The following is a 19,433-nucleotide window of genomic DNA, read 5'->3' as shown; positions in this document are numbered from 1 at the left end:
TAATAAGGAAGCTTGTTTCGACAGCAAGTTTTCCATCAAAATCGATTAAGAAAACAGGCTCAAAATTATGTTGCTCTTACTTCTTATTTGTTTCAAAGCACATAGCTCATCGTGACTTGAAGTATTTAAAAATATCTGCGGTCTTGAACTTTGTTGGTATATCATTGTCTGGGGTCGGCCGACCGTACTTGACATCACGTGGAAGCTGTTTGACCAATGAGGGAGACAACGTAACGCTTGTCTGGTGGAGAAGTTGTTAACAAAGGAAAAGGTTTGCAGGCAAAGGTAAGGATAGATTAAAGAATTTATTTTGTTGATCATAAATTAACTAAAGCAGAAGACGGCAGAAATGGTTACTTTTCAATACTAGCACACATGGTTTATATTACTTATAAATAACTTGATGCGATGTCATTTTATAGTTTTGAAGTCTTGTTTGCTCGATCAAATCGAATCGAAAGTTGTTCAGTAATTCACTGGGGCTCTTCTCGAGTACTCAGGCCCTGTCGATTCGTTCACTTAAGACTGGCCCAAACAGATTCACTTAGCTGCAGTGTTGTTTTACGGGCAATGGTTTAGTTACGACCTAAATTCTGCACATTGCAGTTTCATTTGTTAAAGTGTATTCGTTTTACAATTGACTATAGAATTGACTATAGAATAGAACAGAAATACAATTCGGTGAGTAGACCGTGCAAGGATCCTGCGGTACAGCAGCAGATTTTCTAGAAGAAAACATCGCGTGACGAGCCATATGTGTGAACGCCCATCTTGCCCGCTTGTCACGAACACAAAGGAAACTCAAGATGTATAATAATTGATAGTTTTGGTGAATGAATTTAAGCTTTATTTTAAAAACGACGCAGTATGGAAAAATGCAAAGGTTTCCTTTCCGTACCTGAAAGGAAAACCGGATGGTAAATCAGGGCTTCGCAACAAAATGTGGCATGTTGCAACATTTCGTATTGGAAAAACTATGCTGTTGATCCCAGACGTCTGTTAGAATGGCTTTTAATGGCTTTTGTTGCACGCACCATTTCTTTCATTCACGGATTCCAAAAAAAGTGAATGACGACGAATTTCATGATCGGTCTGATCTTATAATGAGTGACTATCAGTGAATCTTCCCTGTCGTCGAAGAAGGTGCTTCCTAGTTTGTTTGCAAGTGTATTTCGTTTGGCACCTCCTAGCAAGATACAATTCAAGAGTTCAACAGATGCAAAATACATCGCATTTTAACCTTTAACATCGAACTTATGGAGTGTGATTGCCATCAAAAATAACAATTAAATTGTGATGTTGAATTTTGCAGGTATTACGATTAAACTATCTAATGCTGATATTTAAATGGGGAGTTGTGGGATTTGAAAATTCTGAGTTTTGACAATCAATTTATTTGAGAGATTTACATGCAATGTGAGAGTTCATACATTTTGTATTCAGTTTTGTCATTCAATATTCTATTTTGACTTTCAGATCTGATATTCAAATATTTAGTTGTGACACTGAAATGTGCAATTCTGAAATGCAACTGAATATCCAACGGTTCTATGCGAACATTCAATTCTGATCTGATATTCAGTCACTGAATCCGGAAATTCGGCATGGTACTCAATGAGCCGAGTAGGACTGGGCTTCACTGATCAGTAAACGATATTTACGATAATTAGTATGCCCGCCAAAACGTAATTTATAAAAATTTATGCACAGTCGGAAAAAGAAAAAACATGACTAGCAGAACAGAATAGAAGAATTTTCAATGCCAAAATTGAATATTCAGATCCCACAACTCCATATTTAATTGTATTAGCATTAGATATTTTAATGGCATGACATTACAATTCAATTTCGATTTTGGCCGTAATCACACTCTACTGACGATCTTGCTACTTTTCAGAATCTTGCCCTAGAACTGCCCTGTGCTGCAAACTGTAGCCAAGATATATGTGTCATCACGTGATCACTTTCACCACGTGACCAAAGGTGCGTTGAAAGGGCTGAAAAAAGACGTCTGAGATCAATAGTATCATTCAATTTTCTCTTTTCCAGACTCGATCATGTCCTCTGAACTAGACCTCTCTTGCCTGTTCCAAACGATTGACGAACATCGGACCCGATCAGCGCTGAGGTGAAAGGTAACCTCCCCTCCTGGCTGACTGGGACCTTGATTAGAAATGGGCCTGGTAGATTTGAGTGCGGCGACACTTCCTTCAACCACTGGTTCGATGGCCAGGGACTTCTACACCGCTTTCACATTCAGAACGGCCACGTAACCTACAGCAACAAGTTCATACGAAGCGAAAGTTATGCTGACTCTTTGAAACATGGAGAATCCATCCATCTGGAATTTGGTTCATTTATTCCACCAGATCCGTGCCAGAATATCTTCCGCCGTTTCTTTTCGCGGTTTTGGGCAGATGAAGTTCCTTTTGACAACACCCTTATTAACGTCTTTCCAATGAAGGATAAAATCTATGCAACGACCGAGAGCAATTTCCTATTTGAGATCAACCCTGAAACCTTGGACACCTTAAAGAGAATCGATATCACAAAGGAGTATCCAGGTAAAGAAATAAACATGACACTGATTCTATATGTGACTCTTTTTTCAGCAAAGGAAAGGGCCATTTGGACTTAGCCTGTTCCAGGCTTTCGGATCGAAAAGGCGGGCGGGTGACGAGCGGGGGTCTGGGAGGCGCCCTCTCTCTTTTTGTCGTCCCCCGTCCGCTTTTTCGATCGCCCTCAGTGACCGGAGCAGGCTAACTTGGACTGAACTGAATAAACCAACTGACCAAAATTTAGTCTCAGTAGAGTAATGATAATGTTAAAGTTTGTAACAGCTCTCTCAAGGCTAAAAGATTTTTTCAGCCTGGTGTCTTTCCAAGAGACACCTAGTGATTCTATTGTAGGAATTTTGCCTTAACAGACTTAAGATTCAGCCCATTATTCTTCATTTTCCACCGCCATAGGCGACACCACAATCAATTCTGCTACCGCCCACCCGCACCAGACCCCAGACGGTTCAGTGATCAACATATCTATCACGCATGGCCAGATCTCTACTTACAACATCATACAAATACCACCATCCTCGGGCAAACCTGACGAAAGACCTCTGGACGGGGGTAAAGTGCTTTGTTCTATCCGTCCCACCGGTGGGACTGGGTATATGCACAGCTTCTGCCTCACAGAGAACTATGTTGTGGTTACAGGAGCTCCCCTCATCATGAACGTGTGGCGAATCTTAACTCACAGGTTCTTTGGGTCGTGTGTTTGTGATTGGTTCTACTGGGATGAAAGCCAACCAGCCAAATTTCATGTTGTCGACAGAAAACAAGGGACGCATCTTGGTATCTTCACAGCGGAGCCGTTCCTGGCGTTTCACCACGTAAACGCGTTCGAAAAAGACAGCAAGATTCATCTAGACGCTTGTTGCTACCACGGCAGCTCAATTATGAGTCAGTTCTACCTGCACAATTTGCGATCTCCCAGGGGGCCTGGCGAGCAGAAGTTTGACGTTCCGGATGTGCGCCGATATGAGCTCCCTCTTGAAGACCTTGGAGACGTGGAGCCGGGTACACCACTTCCCAAGGGAGCAGACGGGCTGGATTACACTTTGCTGTATTCAGGAATGGATTTGCCAAGGTTCAATTACAGTGAGAAGAATGGCAAGCCGTACAAGTTTGTTTATGGCGTGGGGGGTGAAGACGAAGCTCTCTTCAGTCTACTGGTCAAGTTAAATGTGGAAACCAAAGAGTTTGTGACATGGAAGGAGCCCCGGGGATTTGTCTCGGAGCCTGTGTTTGTCAAAGTGCCTGATGGGAAGGAGGAAGATGACGGTGTGGTGCTGTCATGCGTGATCAACATCACTGACTAGACCACCTCTCTGTTGGTATTGGACGCGAAAGAATTCAAGGAGCTGGGCCGAGCCGTGGTGAAAAGGATTACTCCAATGGCCTTTCATGGCTTGTTCCAGGACTAGTTTAAACAGGTTGCGGACCTGTAGAAACTGAAATAAACTTTTCCACTTAATTTTCTGAAACAAACTTGCAATTTTTCCCAAGCTCTGTGATTCTACTTCTACTCTAACAATTGTTTTTAATCATAAACAGACACAGATGAATCGTATATATTCAAAACTTATACTTGTCCTTACGACAGAGAGAGGAGATTTCTGATATAGAAATTAAAAAAAAAGGTAGTGATATTTGCCCAGTATTTTGGTTTGGAACTGACAAATCTAGCAGTTATGCTAGTTAACTGTTTACAAAATAATTCAATGGTTGGTCAATAATGGTTGGTCAATAGTGCAGTCGTCGCGCCTACACTGTTTTTCTTAATGAGAATATTGTTTTTCCGGCCCAGGCTGAATATTCATATTTTTCTGCCGATTTTAGGATGAAAATATTCTTGTGAATATTCTTAGATTGTGTTGTATTTACAAATTCTCAACACACAAAATTTTTATACTTTTCAAAATCCCAGCCGCGGTTTTCTTCTTAAAATATTCTTAACTGAATTTCGCAAATTTAAGCCTCGACATTCTTATAAAATGTATTTTTTATAAAAAAAAAAAAGAGTGTATTTATTCCTCGCGGCGCCAGTGTTTTGGCTTTGTCAATAAGCTGCGCTTCGCACGCTTTTCTTATATGACGTCACCAGGTCATACCCACTGTGAATGAGTACCGAGGGGATGAGATGTATGCTGTTGACAGACTGAAAATAGGATATCATAAACTACTTAAGGATTGAAACTAGTAGATATGATCAAATTCTAGTGGTTAACGGACTCTGCCCTATTTGTAAATCTAATCAAATTGAAGTCGAATCTCACCTTCTTATTTAACAAATAAAGAAGCCTAAGCCGTGTATTACCCTGTAATAAAACACGACGGGCAATTGAGACACGAGGGAAATGTAGAAAACACGAGCCGCAGGCGAGTGTTTTCTTCATTTCTCGAGTGTTCTGCATTTCCCTCGTGTTCTCAAATGCCCGTCGTGTTTTATCACAATGTCATAAACGGATTAGGCTGCTTTATTTGTTAAATAAACACCCTATTGTAGGAGATGATTCTTTTTAGATCTTTTTAGAAAAATACAACATATCGTTCCGATTTTTAAACAATTATCTTCATCACAAACCATCGGCGAATTTATGACTTCTACAAATCATTGTATTAATATTGAATATGCAAAATTCATTGCATCTTGCTTTGATCTACGCAATATTCTTCTTTCAAATCAAGCCTATGTAACTTGCTTGCTGTATCATAATCTTATTATTTTTTAACGATAACCATTACTGTTTTAGTTTTAGTTTACAAAAGCTCTGGCATCACTGTATGTATTAATGGTCATGCAAACTAGTAAAGCTCAGGTTGTTGTTATACGCCCGAATCTTTGTAACATAAGCATTATCAGATTTTAGATCCTTTAAATTTTATTACGAGCAGCTAGGAAGAAGCAATCTAGTTTATAACTTCAGACTGTCAACCTTTTTAGTCTTGTTTTCAGAGGCTCTACGTACCAGCATAATTACATGAAAACCAACCCGCATTATCAGGCCATTCCCGCGGAACCCTGTTTGGCCTCGGTTTCAAAACGAGTCCACGTTTTGAAATGAGTCAGTGAATTGCATAAAAATGAACCCTTACGAGGAACACATCTTCATACGAATGGTTTCACACGAGGACTCGTTTTAACGCAGGCAAAATTTAAACGGCAATCCTCAGTGCTTATTGTCAACAGACAACAATTACAAGAGACGAACTTTGCACTGAGGAGCAATAGGTTACTCATTATCAGCTGCTTCGAAATCTCCAGCTCGCTGTAGTTATTTTGAGTTTTCATGTTACCAAACTGATTGGTGACTAAGATATAGAGAAGTGAATCTCATGGTAAAAATTGAGCTGGGTGAGGTGAGGTTGGGCAATTTACCATAACTGGATTCCCCGAGAAAAATAGTGGAAAAGTGTTTTTCGAGCAACCCCTCCACGTCTACTAAACGGATACTTGAAATAAAGGATTTGCTCGAAGAAATTTACCCTTCAGTTCCCTTCTCGGAAGTCGAAAATGTGCCACCGAAGAAAGTGTGCATTCTGAGGTCGAAGGTAAAGTTATTTTCCAATAATTATAGTATATATTCACGAGTCTCTGCAGTGGCTTCATAGCAGGAAACTACTCAGTTAAAAGAACGCGGAAGGCGGCCTGTTTCAGCTTAAGCGGAAGTCGGGTCAAAATTCGAAAAAGACAGCGTAGATTTAGGGAGAAATGTTCAGTTAATGAAATGAACAGGCTCTTCCGTTACTATTTTTCATACTATAACTTAAAGTTAAGTCACGAGATTCTTTAGAGAGGCCCTTCCGTCGCTAATTGTACTTTTATTTTCGTGCCCTTTGTCTCTGGCTTCAAAGACCAGGGATTGCGTGACGAGTGACTGATCAACACCGGAGCGCGTGTGTCATCAAGGAAGCACGTGCTTGGCAGAACTCTGAAATAGCTCAATGTTCAAAACTGTTGTTAAGTGCGGTTTATTACATGACACCCACGGACTTGATTTATCATGCAGGCAAAGTGACTTTTGTGCTCCCATCCAATCGGAGTATTTTTTATCAAGGTAAATAACTCACTTCTCTTTGGCGAGGAGGTAAATTTTATTGTTTTGGAACATTACGTCATGTGAAAAAGCTGTCAACTGATAAAAGAGGCGAGAGAGCAACTCAGCGTCAGTTTTAAAGGCAAACGGGGAAGTATTCCATAAACGGGGAAGTATTCCATAAACAAGCGCGCGGGTTCGTTGGAAGACATTTTCAAGCAAAGGTACCTACACATTTGGTCTTCATAATGCTGTCTCGTTGATATTGTTGTTGATATATTGAAGGCATTTAAAAGCTGTTCAGGAAGAACTGTATTTAGATACTAGAATCCAAACAAATTATTGGGGAGACCGATAAATTTTGTCTGAAAAATTAGAGATAATCATTGCAAAGGAATATGGTCCGCTTAATTTCCTAAAACGTTTATTGTGTGAACATGAACAGCGTTGTCACAGAACGTGTTGCTGCGCTTATAATATTCGTTTGTAAATCGTCGCTACAGTAAATGCGGCCGACGTTTTTCCGAAAAATTATAAATATCAGCTAGTAGCGACGGCCAGGCATGAATTCAAAGATTAGAGGAGTGCGTTCACGTGCGTACTTTGCATGTTTGGTCTACTTTGATGGCGTTCGAATGGCTCGATGGAAAACTATTTCCACTGTAGTGTGAATTTTTGTGAGCCCGGCAACCTGGTATAAACTTGCACTGGACAAAACAGTTTCCAGAAAAGGCATCTTAACTGTTTGCGACTTAGAATTCAATTTCAGATCGCCAACACTTGTAACAAATATGCTTCTTCCGACAATAACGTTTTGACTAGCGACCCTGCAAGACAGCGCATCGCCAAATGTTTTGTATTTGTTTACATTGCTCGAATTTACATCTTGTTCAGTTTCACAAACGAAAAAGGTGAATTGTCCATTCTCACCACAAAACAAGGCCTTTTGGTGAGTTACACAACACGGAAAAAAAAATTATGGGCACAACGAATTTGCTGAGCTACGAATCGGAAAATTTATTTTCTAACTACAGATCTGAGGGTCATTATGGCCATTCGTCGAATTTGTTTTCTTACCACAATTCATGGCCATTTGCCGTCGCCGAGCTACAAAATATTTTTTCCTGATGACACAGGCTTTAGTTACTTGTTGTCGCAGGTTAGCGGGTCAAAATACATGCAGCTATCCAGAAATCGTACACGCTTTCTTCGAATCTTTGCGAGGAACACGTGACTGGGTGCATTGCGTTACACCTCGTGAACGTTAAAGCTAATTTATTTTTCCACTGTACGCAGACATGCATGGGCGCACGGGATTTTCCAGCCGCTTTTCGTGTTAAATCACAGGCGACCCAAACAATGCGATTAATACGTGACATTATGCTGTTCGCTATTGCGTTACAATTTTAGCCGTTTATAAGACAATGTATGAGAATGCTTCGAAAATTACTCTGAATACTACCTGTAGAAAATAATTTGAATAAAATAGCTTACCTTATGCTTGCATTGCGTTATTTTGATATCTCTGGGTTCCTGGAGGTGGTTTAGAGCCATTTAGGCGATTTTTAAACTGCCATGGCCAGACAGTAAAACTCGCCTAAATGGCTCGAAACCACCTCCAGGAACCCAGAGACATCAAAATAACGCCATTTTATTCAAATTATTTTCTACACGTAGCATTTAGAGTAATTGTCGAAGCATTCTCATACATTAATTGTCTTATAAACGGCTAAAATTGTAACGCAATCGCCATCGGCACAATGTCACGTATTAATCGTATTAGTCGTCTGGGCCGCCTGTGGTTAAATTATAACCTTTAGAAGGTTTTCTCGATAATTCTCCTGAATGATTGCAGTTTCCTTGCCTGTTTAGTACGTGACCAAATATTTTGATTGCATAAATTACCAGCTCTGGTAGCCAGCTATATCTTGCCCGCTCGGGTAGCCGATAATCACAGCGTAGGATTTGGTTCATCTCGAGGGGTGGGGGGGGGGGGGGGGAGGGGTTACTCCCTTAAATGGTTTTTCAGCCGTTTTTGTCATAAATAGGGTATCGATTTTGGCCATTTTGGTCTTAAATAGGGTATGGTTTTAGCACTCTAGTCTTAAATTGGGTATGTTGAAGCTACTTTTTCATTACTATCGATAAGACCATAAGCAAAAGCCCTTTAAAACTTATGTTTGGGGAAACTCTGTCAGCCACAATTGTCATAAAAAGGGTATCGAATTTTTGATCAGGTCATAAATAGGGTAGGGAAAATCGCAGATTTTGGTCATAAATAGAGTAAGGGTTTTGGGAAGCCGGCCGCACATCCCCACCAAATTTTTCTGGGAGTACCCCCCCCCCCGGGTTCATCTTGCCCGCTTACGGAGTTAGCTATTATGCATCGCTCAGCTTACTTAGTTCCAGTCAGTATTTCGATGTTGAAATTGGAATATTGCCATTTTGTCCTCATCGTTGATGTCGACAAATCACCAGCGTCACTGTCTTATTCTTAATTATTTTCATGTGACTGGCGGTGACTGGTTGCCTGGTAGCGACGTAATGACGTAACGCAAAGTAATCGACACGGCATAACAAAAATATAATGACAGTGTTTAAGAAAAAAACAACAACATATAGTTGCCTTTTGCATTTTCGTTGGCGTAATCGAAGTTGTTGTTGTCAGTGCCAGGTAGGCTTCACTACGTATACCAGCGATCCGACGATGAAGAACAAAGCACTTACTACATAGTATTCTTTTTCATTTTCCATACATAGAGTCGATCATGACCGCTGAGCAAGACCATACTCGCCTGTTCCAAACGGCTGACGAACACTCTGAGCCAATCAGCGCTGAGGTGAAAGGTAACCTCCCCTCCTGGCTGACTGGGACCTTGGTTAGAAATGGGCCTGGTAGATTTGAGTGCGGCGACACTTCCTTCAACCACTGGTTCGATGGCCAGGGACTTTTACACCGCTTTCACATTCAGAACGGCCACGTAACCTACAGCAACAAGTTCATACGAAGCGAAAGTTATGCTGACTCTTTGAAACATGGAGAATCCATCCATCTGGAATTTGGTTCATTTATTCCACCAGATCCGTGCCAGAATATCTTCCGCCGTTTCTTTTCGCGGTTTTGGGCAGATGAACTTCCCATGGACAACACCCTTGTTAACGTCTTTCCAATGAAAGATAAAATTTATGCAACCACCGAGCGTAATTTCATATTTGAGATCAATCCCGAGACCTTGGATACTCTGAAGAGAGTCAATTTTACCGAGGAATTTCCAGGTAAACAAGGTCTTGGTATCAGCAAATGTTTCAACTTAATTTCAAGCAGTTTTTGTTTTATTTTTTCTTTATAATTATGTTTGAGATATTTTTCATCCTCTTTCATCATCTTCGCTCAAATTCACTTTTCTTATTTTTCACAAGGTAACACTACAATTGATTCTGCAACCGCTCACCCGCACCAAACCCCAGACGGTTCAGTGATCAACATATCTATCACGTATGGGCGGGTCTCTACCTACAACGTCATACAAATACCACCATCCTCGGGCAAACCTGACGAAAGACCTCTGGAGGGGGGTAATGTACTTTGTTCTTTTCCTCCCACCGGAGGGGTGGGGTATATGCACAGCTTCTGCCTCACAGAGAACTATGTCGTGGTTACAGAAACTCCCCTTGTGATGAATGTGTGGCGTGTTCTCACGAGAAGGATCTCAGAGACGGGTTTTCTTGATTGGCTCTACTGGGATGAAAGCCAGCTCGCCAAATTTCATGTTGTTGACAGAAAACAAGGAACTCGCCTTGGCACCTTCTCTGCAGATCCGTTTTTCACGTTTCACCACATCAACGCGTTCGAAGAAGACGGCAAAATTTATCTGGACGCCTGTTGCTACCACAACAGCTCAATTGTGAATCAGCTTTACCTGCATAATTTGCGATCCCCTATGGTTCCAGGCGAGCAGAAGCTTGACGATGCGGATGTGCGGCGATACGAACTTCCTCTTGAAGAGCTTGGAGATGCGGGGACGGCGAAAACTCTTACAAAAGGAGCTGACGGGCTGGATTACACTTTGCTGTACTCGGGAATGGAGTTGCCGAGGTTCAACTACAGTGAGAAGAACACCAAGCCGTACAAGTTTGTTTATGGCGTAGGGGACGTTGACGGAGTGATCTTCGGTCACCTGATCAAGTTGAATGTGGAAACCAAAGAGTTTGTGACATGGAAGGAGCCTGGTGGATTTGTCTCGGAGCCTGTCTTTGTGAAAGCGCCTGATGGGAAGGAGGAAGATGACGGCGTGGTGTTGTCATGCGTGATCAACATCTCTGACCAGACCACCTCTCTGTTGGTATTGGACGCAAAAGAGTTCAAGGAGTTGGGGCGAGCCGTGGTGAAAAAGATTACTCCAATGTCCTTGCATGGTTTATTCCAGAGAGAAATGATGCAGTATTGCAGTACTGCATAGATCAAACGTTTTCCGTTTCGGTAACACTGTTTCAAACTTAGCAAGTTTATTTAAGATTTTTCTTCAAGCTGTTAGAACTTGTTATGTAATTAAAGGCAGAGGGGAGTCATAAACCAGACTCATTATACCAGAAAATGAATTAGAAGCTTAAGAACGAGCAGTTAATATATATCTCAGTTACTACACACGCTGTGATTGGTCCGGCACTTAAGCGGGCTACATTATTTTTCTGTACTTTACACCTGTCGATAGTACCATGAGTCCTGGCAGGCATTGCGTTTATTAGGAGTTGTTAGTGATTTAAGTTGTTTTCTGGTTTACGTTTACAGCACTAATATCGGATGATTGAAAATGAGCGTATGAAATATTTTCTAAAGTAAATCGTATTAGTTTTCGTTATTGTAGAACAGAAGGAACGAAATAAGCCTCTTGTAGCACAAGTGCACGCACAAGGAAGCTGTTGATTGGAAATTTAATTTATATAAAGACTAAGCTGAAAAGTATTTTAGTTTTGGAACTATGAAATACTGGAATATTTTAGGCGAAAAAAATGAAAACGGCTGTAGACCGGGCTTTTCTTAGACTATTCCTCTCAGGGTATTTGAGTGTATTACTGAAAAAAATTAGATATCATTGCCCTCGATAAATTGTTATCTCCACCACTCCACTTCCCCAAAAGGAATAAACATCTTTTAAAATGTTTATTTTTTTAAGAAAACGTAACAGCTTTTGTACGCATTGCGGACCGTCATCTCCTTGACAATGAATGAGTTGCCAGTAATCGGATACCCGTGTTTGCGCAAAGAACTTTGGGATCGTCAGGGGGCAAACATTGCAAGTCGCTAGAAGGAAATGTATGGCAAAAAGTTGTTTTGACGCCCAAAAACATGGTTTTGGGGAGAGATCAACGCTTATTCGCCGTTGTTTTATCGCAAATGGATTTTGGCAATGTTGATACATGGAAAATGTAAGATTTTGTTTGAATAACCGTGAAATAAGTGATACAATTTACCGATAAACTCCCTTTTGCTTGCGTGAGGTTTATTGTGAAATACATTGAAGAGAATATTGAAAATTTCAATACACGCCTGATCTCGAGAGGCTACCCGGAGCAAATGGTAGAAAAGACACTCCGAGAAGTTAAATATAATGACAGAAAAAAGCTGTGAAACAGAAATCGAAAATTGCAGAAGGAACTACTACCCTTTGTGTCGGGCAATTTCACTCAACCGTCAATACCAAACTTTGGAAAGCATAATCACGCACAAATGGCACTTTTAAATACAAATACTCAGAGATATATTCAAGGAGCCACCCTTGATCTGTTAAAGAAAAGTAAAATCACTGAAATACGTGCTTGTAAAAGCAAAACAAAGGCTTTGAGCAACACAGCAGCCACACAGCATGAGTCGCGCGGACTCATTTGTCATTAAATCAACCCCAGAGAGTACAATGATCGCGACCGGGTTTATTTCCAGTATTATTTGTATGACTGAGCTTTCAAATAAGCCAAAAGTAGCCTGTGCACAACTTATAAGGCCTTACTGGGTTATTTCCTCTCGATTTATACCTAATTAATTTTGTAATATTTTCAGACCATTGCGCGATGTAAATTTCACAATTAAACCTCACGCAAGCAACGGAGTGTATCGGTAGGTTTTATCACATATTTCACGGTTATTCAAAGAAAAACTTACATATTCCACATATCAACATTGCCCAAAGCCATTCGCGATAAAAACGACGGCGAAAAAGCGTTGATCTCTCTCAAAAATCGTTTTCTTGTACCTCGAAACAACTTTTCGCCATACATTTCATCTAGCGACTAGCAATGTTTGCCCTCTGACGATCCCAGAGTTCTTCGCGCAAACACGGGTATCCGATTACTGGCAACGCATTCATTACATTACAGCTACATGAAGGAGTTAAGGAGTGAAGTTCGATGCATGGTTGGTGATAATTGTTTTTATTTGAAATCTGGCTGAGCGGAGGCGTATGAACAGCAGTCAACCCTTCTCAAAGAAAGGTGAGGTCTTTTATTTTACTTTATTCTACTTCACGACTTGTTTGAGAGGTCGTCACAATTCATTAACTCAACTCAGTGAAGGTATCATTGTCAAGCGATCAAGCCCGCCGATGTCCCATTTGTTTTCGATATCTCTACTCTTCTGTAGTAGCTCTTTGCCGGCAAATGACAAAATAAATCTGAATCATTAGAGAGAGTTAACCATAGTGGGGACAAATAAAGAAGCTTAAAAAATGGCAAAGATCTGAAAGAGTTCATTTCTCATCAGTCACGTTATTGCCAGTCAATGTTTGTCTGTGCGTGATACGATTTTTGTTTTCAGTCCGCAATGGGTCCTTCGTGAGAAAATTACAAACTAGCTCGCTTTATAAAACGGCGTTTTGACGTGTATGTGCACTAAACAGGTTTCTCTTTTGAAATAGTTTCACTAGTGACGCAATTACAACAAGCGATTACAACAAGCGATTACAACGTATAAAAATTCGTGTTGAGGAAAGTAATCGAACGATAGGATATTCAGTGTTACCAAGCGTTAGCGAACGCGACTGGAAACTGCATTACTGACATAAGTTCAAAATCAGTTCAACTCCAACATCAAAACAAAAACTTCACGGCAAATTTCACTAATTTCTTACATGGAGCGAGGTAACTTCTGTATGGAGCGAAGTAACTCTTGTATGGAGCGAATTGACCTTGATTATGGAGCGAAGCGACTTTTGGTTGGGGCCGAATGACTGGGGGCGAAATGACCATGGGGCGAAGTGACCGTAATTCCAATAGTCGCTCTGGTTCATTTATACAAGACATTTGTTTGCTGAATACACCTCTGTTAACTGCTGTTAACGTTGTTGATATTCATCATTGAATTTTAACCGTATCACTAGTCTAATTCAAGGTTTTGGCTTGACTGAAAAGTGCACGGCCTTAAAATACGTTTCGAGTGAAACATTATGGCATAAGCACTATCTTTTATCGCGCTATGCAAATTATAGACGACTTTGACTTACCGAATATTATAACGTGCGTTATATATAATTACAATTTCAATTCGTTCCGAATGACTGAATTTTCGTTTGTCGTCAATAAAGCTTCTGCTATAATACTTGATAGACAATGACAAAGAATTAGAAAATCGGGAAAAGAGTAGAAAGAGACGAAGACGTCCCTTAGTTTGTTCTTTTATTATTCATGAAACCTTCGTACTAGCTGTCTAGACTGGTGCCACATCCAGTTTTGAACGTGTGTGGTATCACACTAATCTCTCATCACGAGGTGGTCTCGGCTAGGGTCACAAGAGATTTATGGCTATGTTGTTATGTAACATCAAAGTTTTGAAGCCCCATTATCCAGCATCGAATTCTTGTAGTGTTCCAGAGTCGGTGTACTGTAGTCTGCATATACAGTAGTCTGTCACGCATTTACACAATTTACACGGGATTTACACAATTCACCGACACCGTCCTGAACTCCCGTGCGCTGAGGGGAACTTTTACAGGAGCAAAGAAGGTCAGCTAGAGGTGAGCTTTATAACTCCGCCGCGAACTGCTCAGGTAAAAGATTTTGACAAGGTACTTACCTGTGCGACTGAAAATCTCAGCTTACCTTAGGCCAGCCAACAAAAATGATTTAAACCAACGGCGTGAACTCCGCCTCTAGGAGAAATCTTGCAAGATAACGCAGCAAGCGTACAGTGGGTATCATGATTTGCGAAAGATTCTGACGGATGTAGGTATCTTAGTCAGTATACAGTTCTGCACGATGAAAAATACCTTATAGCTACATCAGGTAACTTTCATGTAAGGTCAAAGGAAAATTTTGGGTGAACGATGGGTGGTAGGTAATGAGTGTTGTCTACGTTTTAAAGAGATCGAAGCAATAACTTGAAAGTCTGAATGAGCGTGCTCATTTGCTTATCATGGTTTAAATTTACACTGACCTGCAGCTGGCTTCATGGAGCTAAAGCTAACGTTGTGTCGATATACTATAAAGTTTTTTGGACTGACGAAACAGTATAAATTTCTTAAAAAATTAAGCTGGGAACTGATTTCGCTAGACGTTTGCGTAACATCAGGGAAAATGATGAACTTTGACACAGATACAGTTTTATATGGGTCAGTCGAGTATCACTAAATAGTGAGCTCAGAGAAGACGTTTTTTTTCTTTATTGAAAGTTTGTTTAGGTGTTTTTTTTTTTTGACCATAATTTACAACATTGGCTTGAATGAGAAAATTCAGAACTCTGTTCCATGGCGTTTACACAGTGCAGGAAATCTATAAGAGTTCAGAATGTTTCACAATCGCTGTATTAGTGGAGAGTGCTTAGACCTTGTGTTAGTCAGTTCTATATCTCGCATTTCATAGAACCTTTCTGAGCAACTTGATGAGAATTTTTCAGACCAAGCTGACAGGCAGAAAAATCGCGCAACACACGGGATTAAATTTAGCCGAGGAAATGTTGTAGCTACAATGGAAATCAGTTAAGATGGTCCCTGAAATTTTTAACCCCTTCGCTTAATTAACCCTATTCCTTGACGTACAACCTTCATGATATATAGCAAGGCAACGCCCCGCGTTGCCATATGTTTCCTATCATTCTTTAAAGGTCTTGAAGACTTTCATTGTTGAAACACGAATCGGATTTAAGTCCTGCAACTCGATTCACTATAAGAGTTGCGTCAGTGACTCTTCGCGTTAATACAAGACCTTAAAAATCTGTATGTTACCTGTGTTGAATCACACTCAACTTTCTACGTGACACGTGATTGGCATTTGAGCAAGTGAGTGACGCGTGATTAGCGCGTGATCAACACGTGAATGGAACGAAATTTCTTGTGTTCACCTGAGCCACTTTGTAAACGCTTTTTAATGAACCATTTGTCCAACTGATCTAATCATATTCCATAGAGATCAGGCCTGTGTTTGATTCAACTTTAGGTACATTTAGGGGGAAACCCCCCCCCCCCGCCCTATGGGGGAGGGGTGGCTGTACATGTACCTTGAGATGACCTTGGCTAATAAAATTTGACCTATTTGGACTTAATTGTTTTTCAAACTTTAGTTCCAAGAGCATTTATTGTGCTATGTTGTGACTTGCTGTGTATCATACCTACAGAGTCGGTGTTTCTTTAAAGTCATGACCGCTGTAGAAGATTACTCCTGCTTGTTCCAGTCGACTGAAGAACAGCCGGAGCCAATCAGCGCCGAGGTGAAAGGTAACCTCCCCACCTGGCTGACCGGGACCATGATTAGGAATGGGCCTGGACGATTTGAGTGCGGCGACACTTCCTTCAACCACTGGTTCGATGGTCAGGGACTTTTACACCGCTTTCATATTGAGAATGGTCAGGTGACCTACAACAACAAGTTTGTACGCAGCGAAAGTTATGCGGACACCAGAGAACGCAAGAATTCGATTCATCTGGAATTTGGTTCATTCATTGCTCCAGACCCGTGCCAGAATATCTTTTCCCGCTTCGTGTCGAAGTTTTTTAAAGACGAAGTACCTTTTGATAATGCGTTTGATACCGTGTTCTCACTGAAAAACAAAATTTATGCAGCGGCTGATTCCAACATCATATTTGAGATCGATCCCAAGACGTTGGAGACTATGAAAAAAGTCGACTACGCCAAGGAATTTCCAGGTAAAGAGACAGTTGACAATCTTTAGGTCTTGTAAGAGACACGGTTGGACCTGGGTCGAGGGGGTAGGTTCTAGTGTTGGCTCGGGTCGCCGTGTCATTGCTCTTGGGAGAGATACTACATTTATGGTGCGGTACCTCTGGGCTGGGTTGTTCGAAAGCCGGTTAGTGCTAACCCAGGATTAAAAGTTGACCGAAGTATTTATTTTTCTTGTTTAAAATTGTTTTTCACTGCTTATGTTTTGTGTTGTTTGAGATTCCTCAAACTCAAAACTAAACACGAGTGAAGGACAAACAATATAAACAGAGAACCTCACGGAAAAGTTAAAAAAACTGAAAACGGAATTATCTGTTGCCCTCGATTAGCTTAATCGGGCTTTGAGCAACCCGGCCCTGGAGTATAATTGGATACCGGAAAAACTGTAAGGACGACTTTAAAAAAATCTCCGGGCTAGCCTGCTATGGACTTGCATTCCATCCAGTAGAATAAGCAGCAGTCCTAGTAACATCTTGACAAACAATTTAAAGGAGCTCAGTCATGGTACTGTGAGTTATTTTGGCCACGTACAAAATTACCTTTAAATTGAAGAAAACATGAAAATAGTAGTTAGCTAAGATAAAAAAAAAAAGAACACTAAAGAGATAATAATAATTCACGAAGGAACAAAGATGGTTAAGGATGGAGAAGATTAACACGGATTACAATCGAAGAACTTGAAAAATGTTGGCTAAAGATGTGTAAACCGTGACGCAGCTCCTTTAAGCTTGTTGAAAAAAAAATGTTTTATTTCTCTCCTCTCTCCTCCACTCTAATTTATAAGCGAGAGGAAAACTTAGGTGAGTCTAAACTAGCTTCTTTGAGGGACCGTTACTGGGGAGTGGTCTTTGGGTGAAACCCTGTTGTGTGACCGTTTGAATGAACAGTGTACTTTCAGGTGATACAGTTTATTTTGCTTTACATTGATTGTTTCAACGGGTTTGAAAGTCTGGTGATGAAGCCCTATTGTGTGTAGAGTAATCTTTCTATATCTTTTTTAAATGTTTGTTCTTTTTATGTATATTATTAAATAAATAATTTCGTTTTCGGTTATAATTTAGAAAGTTGTCTGTCCTATGAGACTACCTACTTTTGCTCACATGGCCATATTGGTGTCTTCAAACAATGAAAGTCTAGTCCTTTGAGAAAGGAGGTTTTTTTCCTTATGTAAAAATATCCGTATTGTTCGGGGACGCCACGAAAACCTTTTAATCTTGTGGCTCATCTTTATGTTACAAATTTGTGCTCTTACTGCAAGTATTTTGCCTGTTCAATCCACCAGGTGACGCAAAGATCAAATTTACAACAGCTCATCCACAGTGCGCAGAAGATGGTTCAATGATCAACATCTCGGTCACGCATGCCCAAAACTCTACTTACGACGTCATAGAGATACCACCTTGTCATGGAGCCCAAGACGAGCATCCTTTAGATGGGGGTAAATTACTTTACTCTATCCCACCTACGAGCGGAGTTGCGTACATTCACAGTTTCTGCATCACTGAGAATTATGTGGTCGTTCCCGAAACACCTCTGGTACTGAATCTCTGGGAGGCTTACACTCGCAAATTCAAGGACTCCAGTGTTGCCGAGTGGTTTCAATGGAAGCCAAAGCAACCCACCAGGTTTCACGTGGTGGACAGAAAACAAGGGGCATACGCCGGCATCTTCACAGCCGAGCCATTTTTCGTGTTCCATCAGGTCAATGCTTTCGAAAGAGACGGGAAGATTTATCTGGATGCGTCCTGTTTCCATGACCACACAATTATCGATCAAACCTACCTGCACAATATGCGAGCTCCCATACAGCCAGGCGAGAAAAAACTTGACGTCCCGGATATACGCAGATACGAGCTGCCTCTGGAAGACCTTGGCGATGTGGAGGCGGGTAGACCTCTTAAAAAAGGAGGACCTGACGGGCTGGATTACACTTTGTTGTATTCAGGAATGGAGTTCCCGCGAATCAACGAGGCAGATAACAATGGGAAGCCTTACAAGTTTGTGTATGGCGTCGGCGCTGACGAGGAAAAGTGGTTCAGTCATCTGGTGAAGCTGAACGTGGAGACGAAAGAGTTTGTGACATGGAAGGAGCCTGGAGGATTTGCTTCAGAGCCTGTGTTTGTCAAAGCGCCTGATGGGAAGGAAGAAGATGATGGCGTGGTGCTGTCATGCGTGGTGAGTATCCCTGACCAGACCACTTATCTGTTGGTATTGGACGCGAAAGAGTTCAAGGAGCTGGGGCGAGGCGTGGTGAAAGGAATTACTCCAATGAGCTTCCATACGGGATTTTTCAATTAGGAAAAAGAACTGAGACTAATTAGCGAAGTTCGAACGGGAACGCTATCTCGTTTTAATGACATGTTCGTGAACCTTGTTTTGGGCTTCAACTAATCTTGTTTTTGGCTTACCATAAACGTAAAGTTTATTCGCCAAGATTTCGCTGCTATCAACAGAAACAACATTAATGTTAAGAGCTCCAGCTATTCAAGTTTTTTTTTTTTTTTTTTCTCAGATCCAGATATTGGTGCTGAAGTGAAATAATCTTCATCTTGAGATTCAGTTGCATGGCAGTTCTGTTTGAGAGAGTTCTCAACATGCAACTTTAATATTTAAGAGAAAATCTTAAGGTCAAGAAATGATATCAACTCAGTACTATGCTAGCTTTGTAAATTATTTT

General features: G+C 40.9%; 2 protein-coding genes and 1 pseudogene across 4 annotated transcripts; all 3 read left to right on the top strand.

Annotated features, from left to right (window-relative positions):
• Positions 1-121: 121 nt before the first annotated feature.
• On the top strand, positions 122-5,387 carry LOC110056555 (retinoid isomerohydrolase-like; annotated as a pseudogene). The gene is made up of 3 exons (XR_016207719.1): positions 122-285; positions 1,898-2,564; positions 2,970-5,387. The product of XR_016207719.1 is annotated as a retinoid isomerohydrolase-like (transcript).
• Positions 5,388-6,493: 1,106 nt separating this feature from the next.
• Positions 6,494-11,757, top strand: LOC110056853 (retinoid isomerohydrolase-like). Of its 2 annotated transcripts, none has more exons than XM_089291047.1 (3): positions 6,494-6,616; positions 9,356-9,871; positions 10,016-11,757. In XM_089291047.1, the coding sequence occupies exons 1-3, from the start codon at positions 6,538-6,540 to the stop codon at positions 11,053-11,055; spliced, it is 1,635 nt and encodes a 544-aa protein (XP_089147173.1). In that variant the 5' UTR covers positions 6,494-6,537; the 3' UTR covers positions 11,056-11,757. The 2 variants fall into 2 exon arrangements, with proteins under 2 accessions (XP_089147173.1, XP_089147174.1); XM_089291048.1 differs by lacking the exon at positions 6,494-6,616 and adding an exon at positions 6,623-6,819.
• Positions 11,758-12,921: 1,164 nt separating this feature from the next.
• Positions 12,922-19,392, top strand: LOC110056796 (carotenoid-cleaving dioxygenase, mitochondrial-like). The gene is made up of 3 exons (XM_020763341.2): positions 12,922-13,081; positions 16,194-16,722; positions 18,039-19,392. The coding sequence occupies exons 2-3, from the start codon at positions 16,215-16,217 to the stop codon at positions 19,052-19,054; spliced, it is 1,524 nt and encodes a 507-aa protein (XP_020619000.2). The 5' UTR covers positions 12,922-13,081; positions 16,194-16,214; the 3' UTR covers positions 19,055-19,392.
• Positions 19,393-19,433: the final 41 nt, after the last annotated feature.

This window comes from Orbicella faveolata, unplaced genomic scaffold (assembly GCF_042242905.1).
Source record: "Orbicella faveolata isolate gen_17 unplaced genomic scaffold, um_ofav_v1 contig_24, whole genome shotgun sequence".
Taxonomy (NCBI): Eukaryota; Metazoa; Cnidaria; class Anthozoa; order Scleractinia; family Merulinidae; genus Orbicella; species Orbicella faveolata.
The sequence above is the reverse complement of the archived record's forward strand: the minus strand, read 5'-3'. Positions and strand labels throughout refer to the sequence as shown.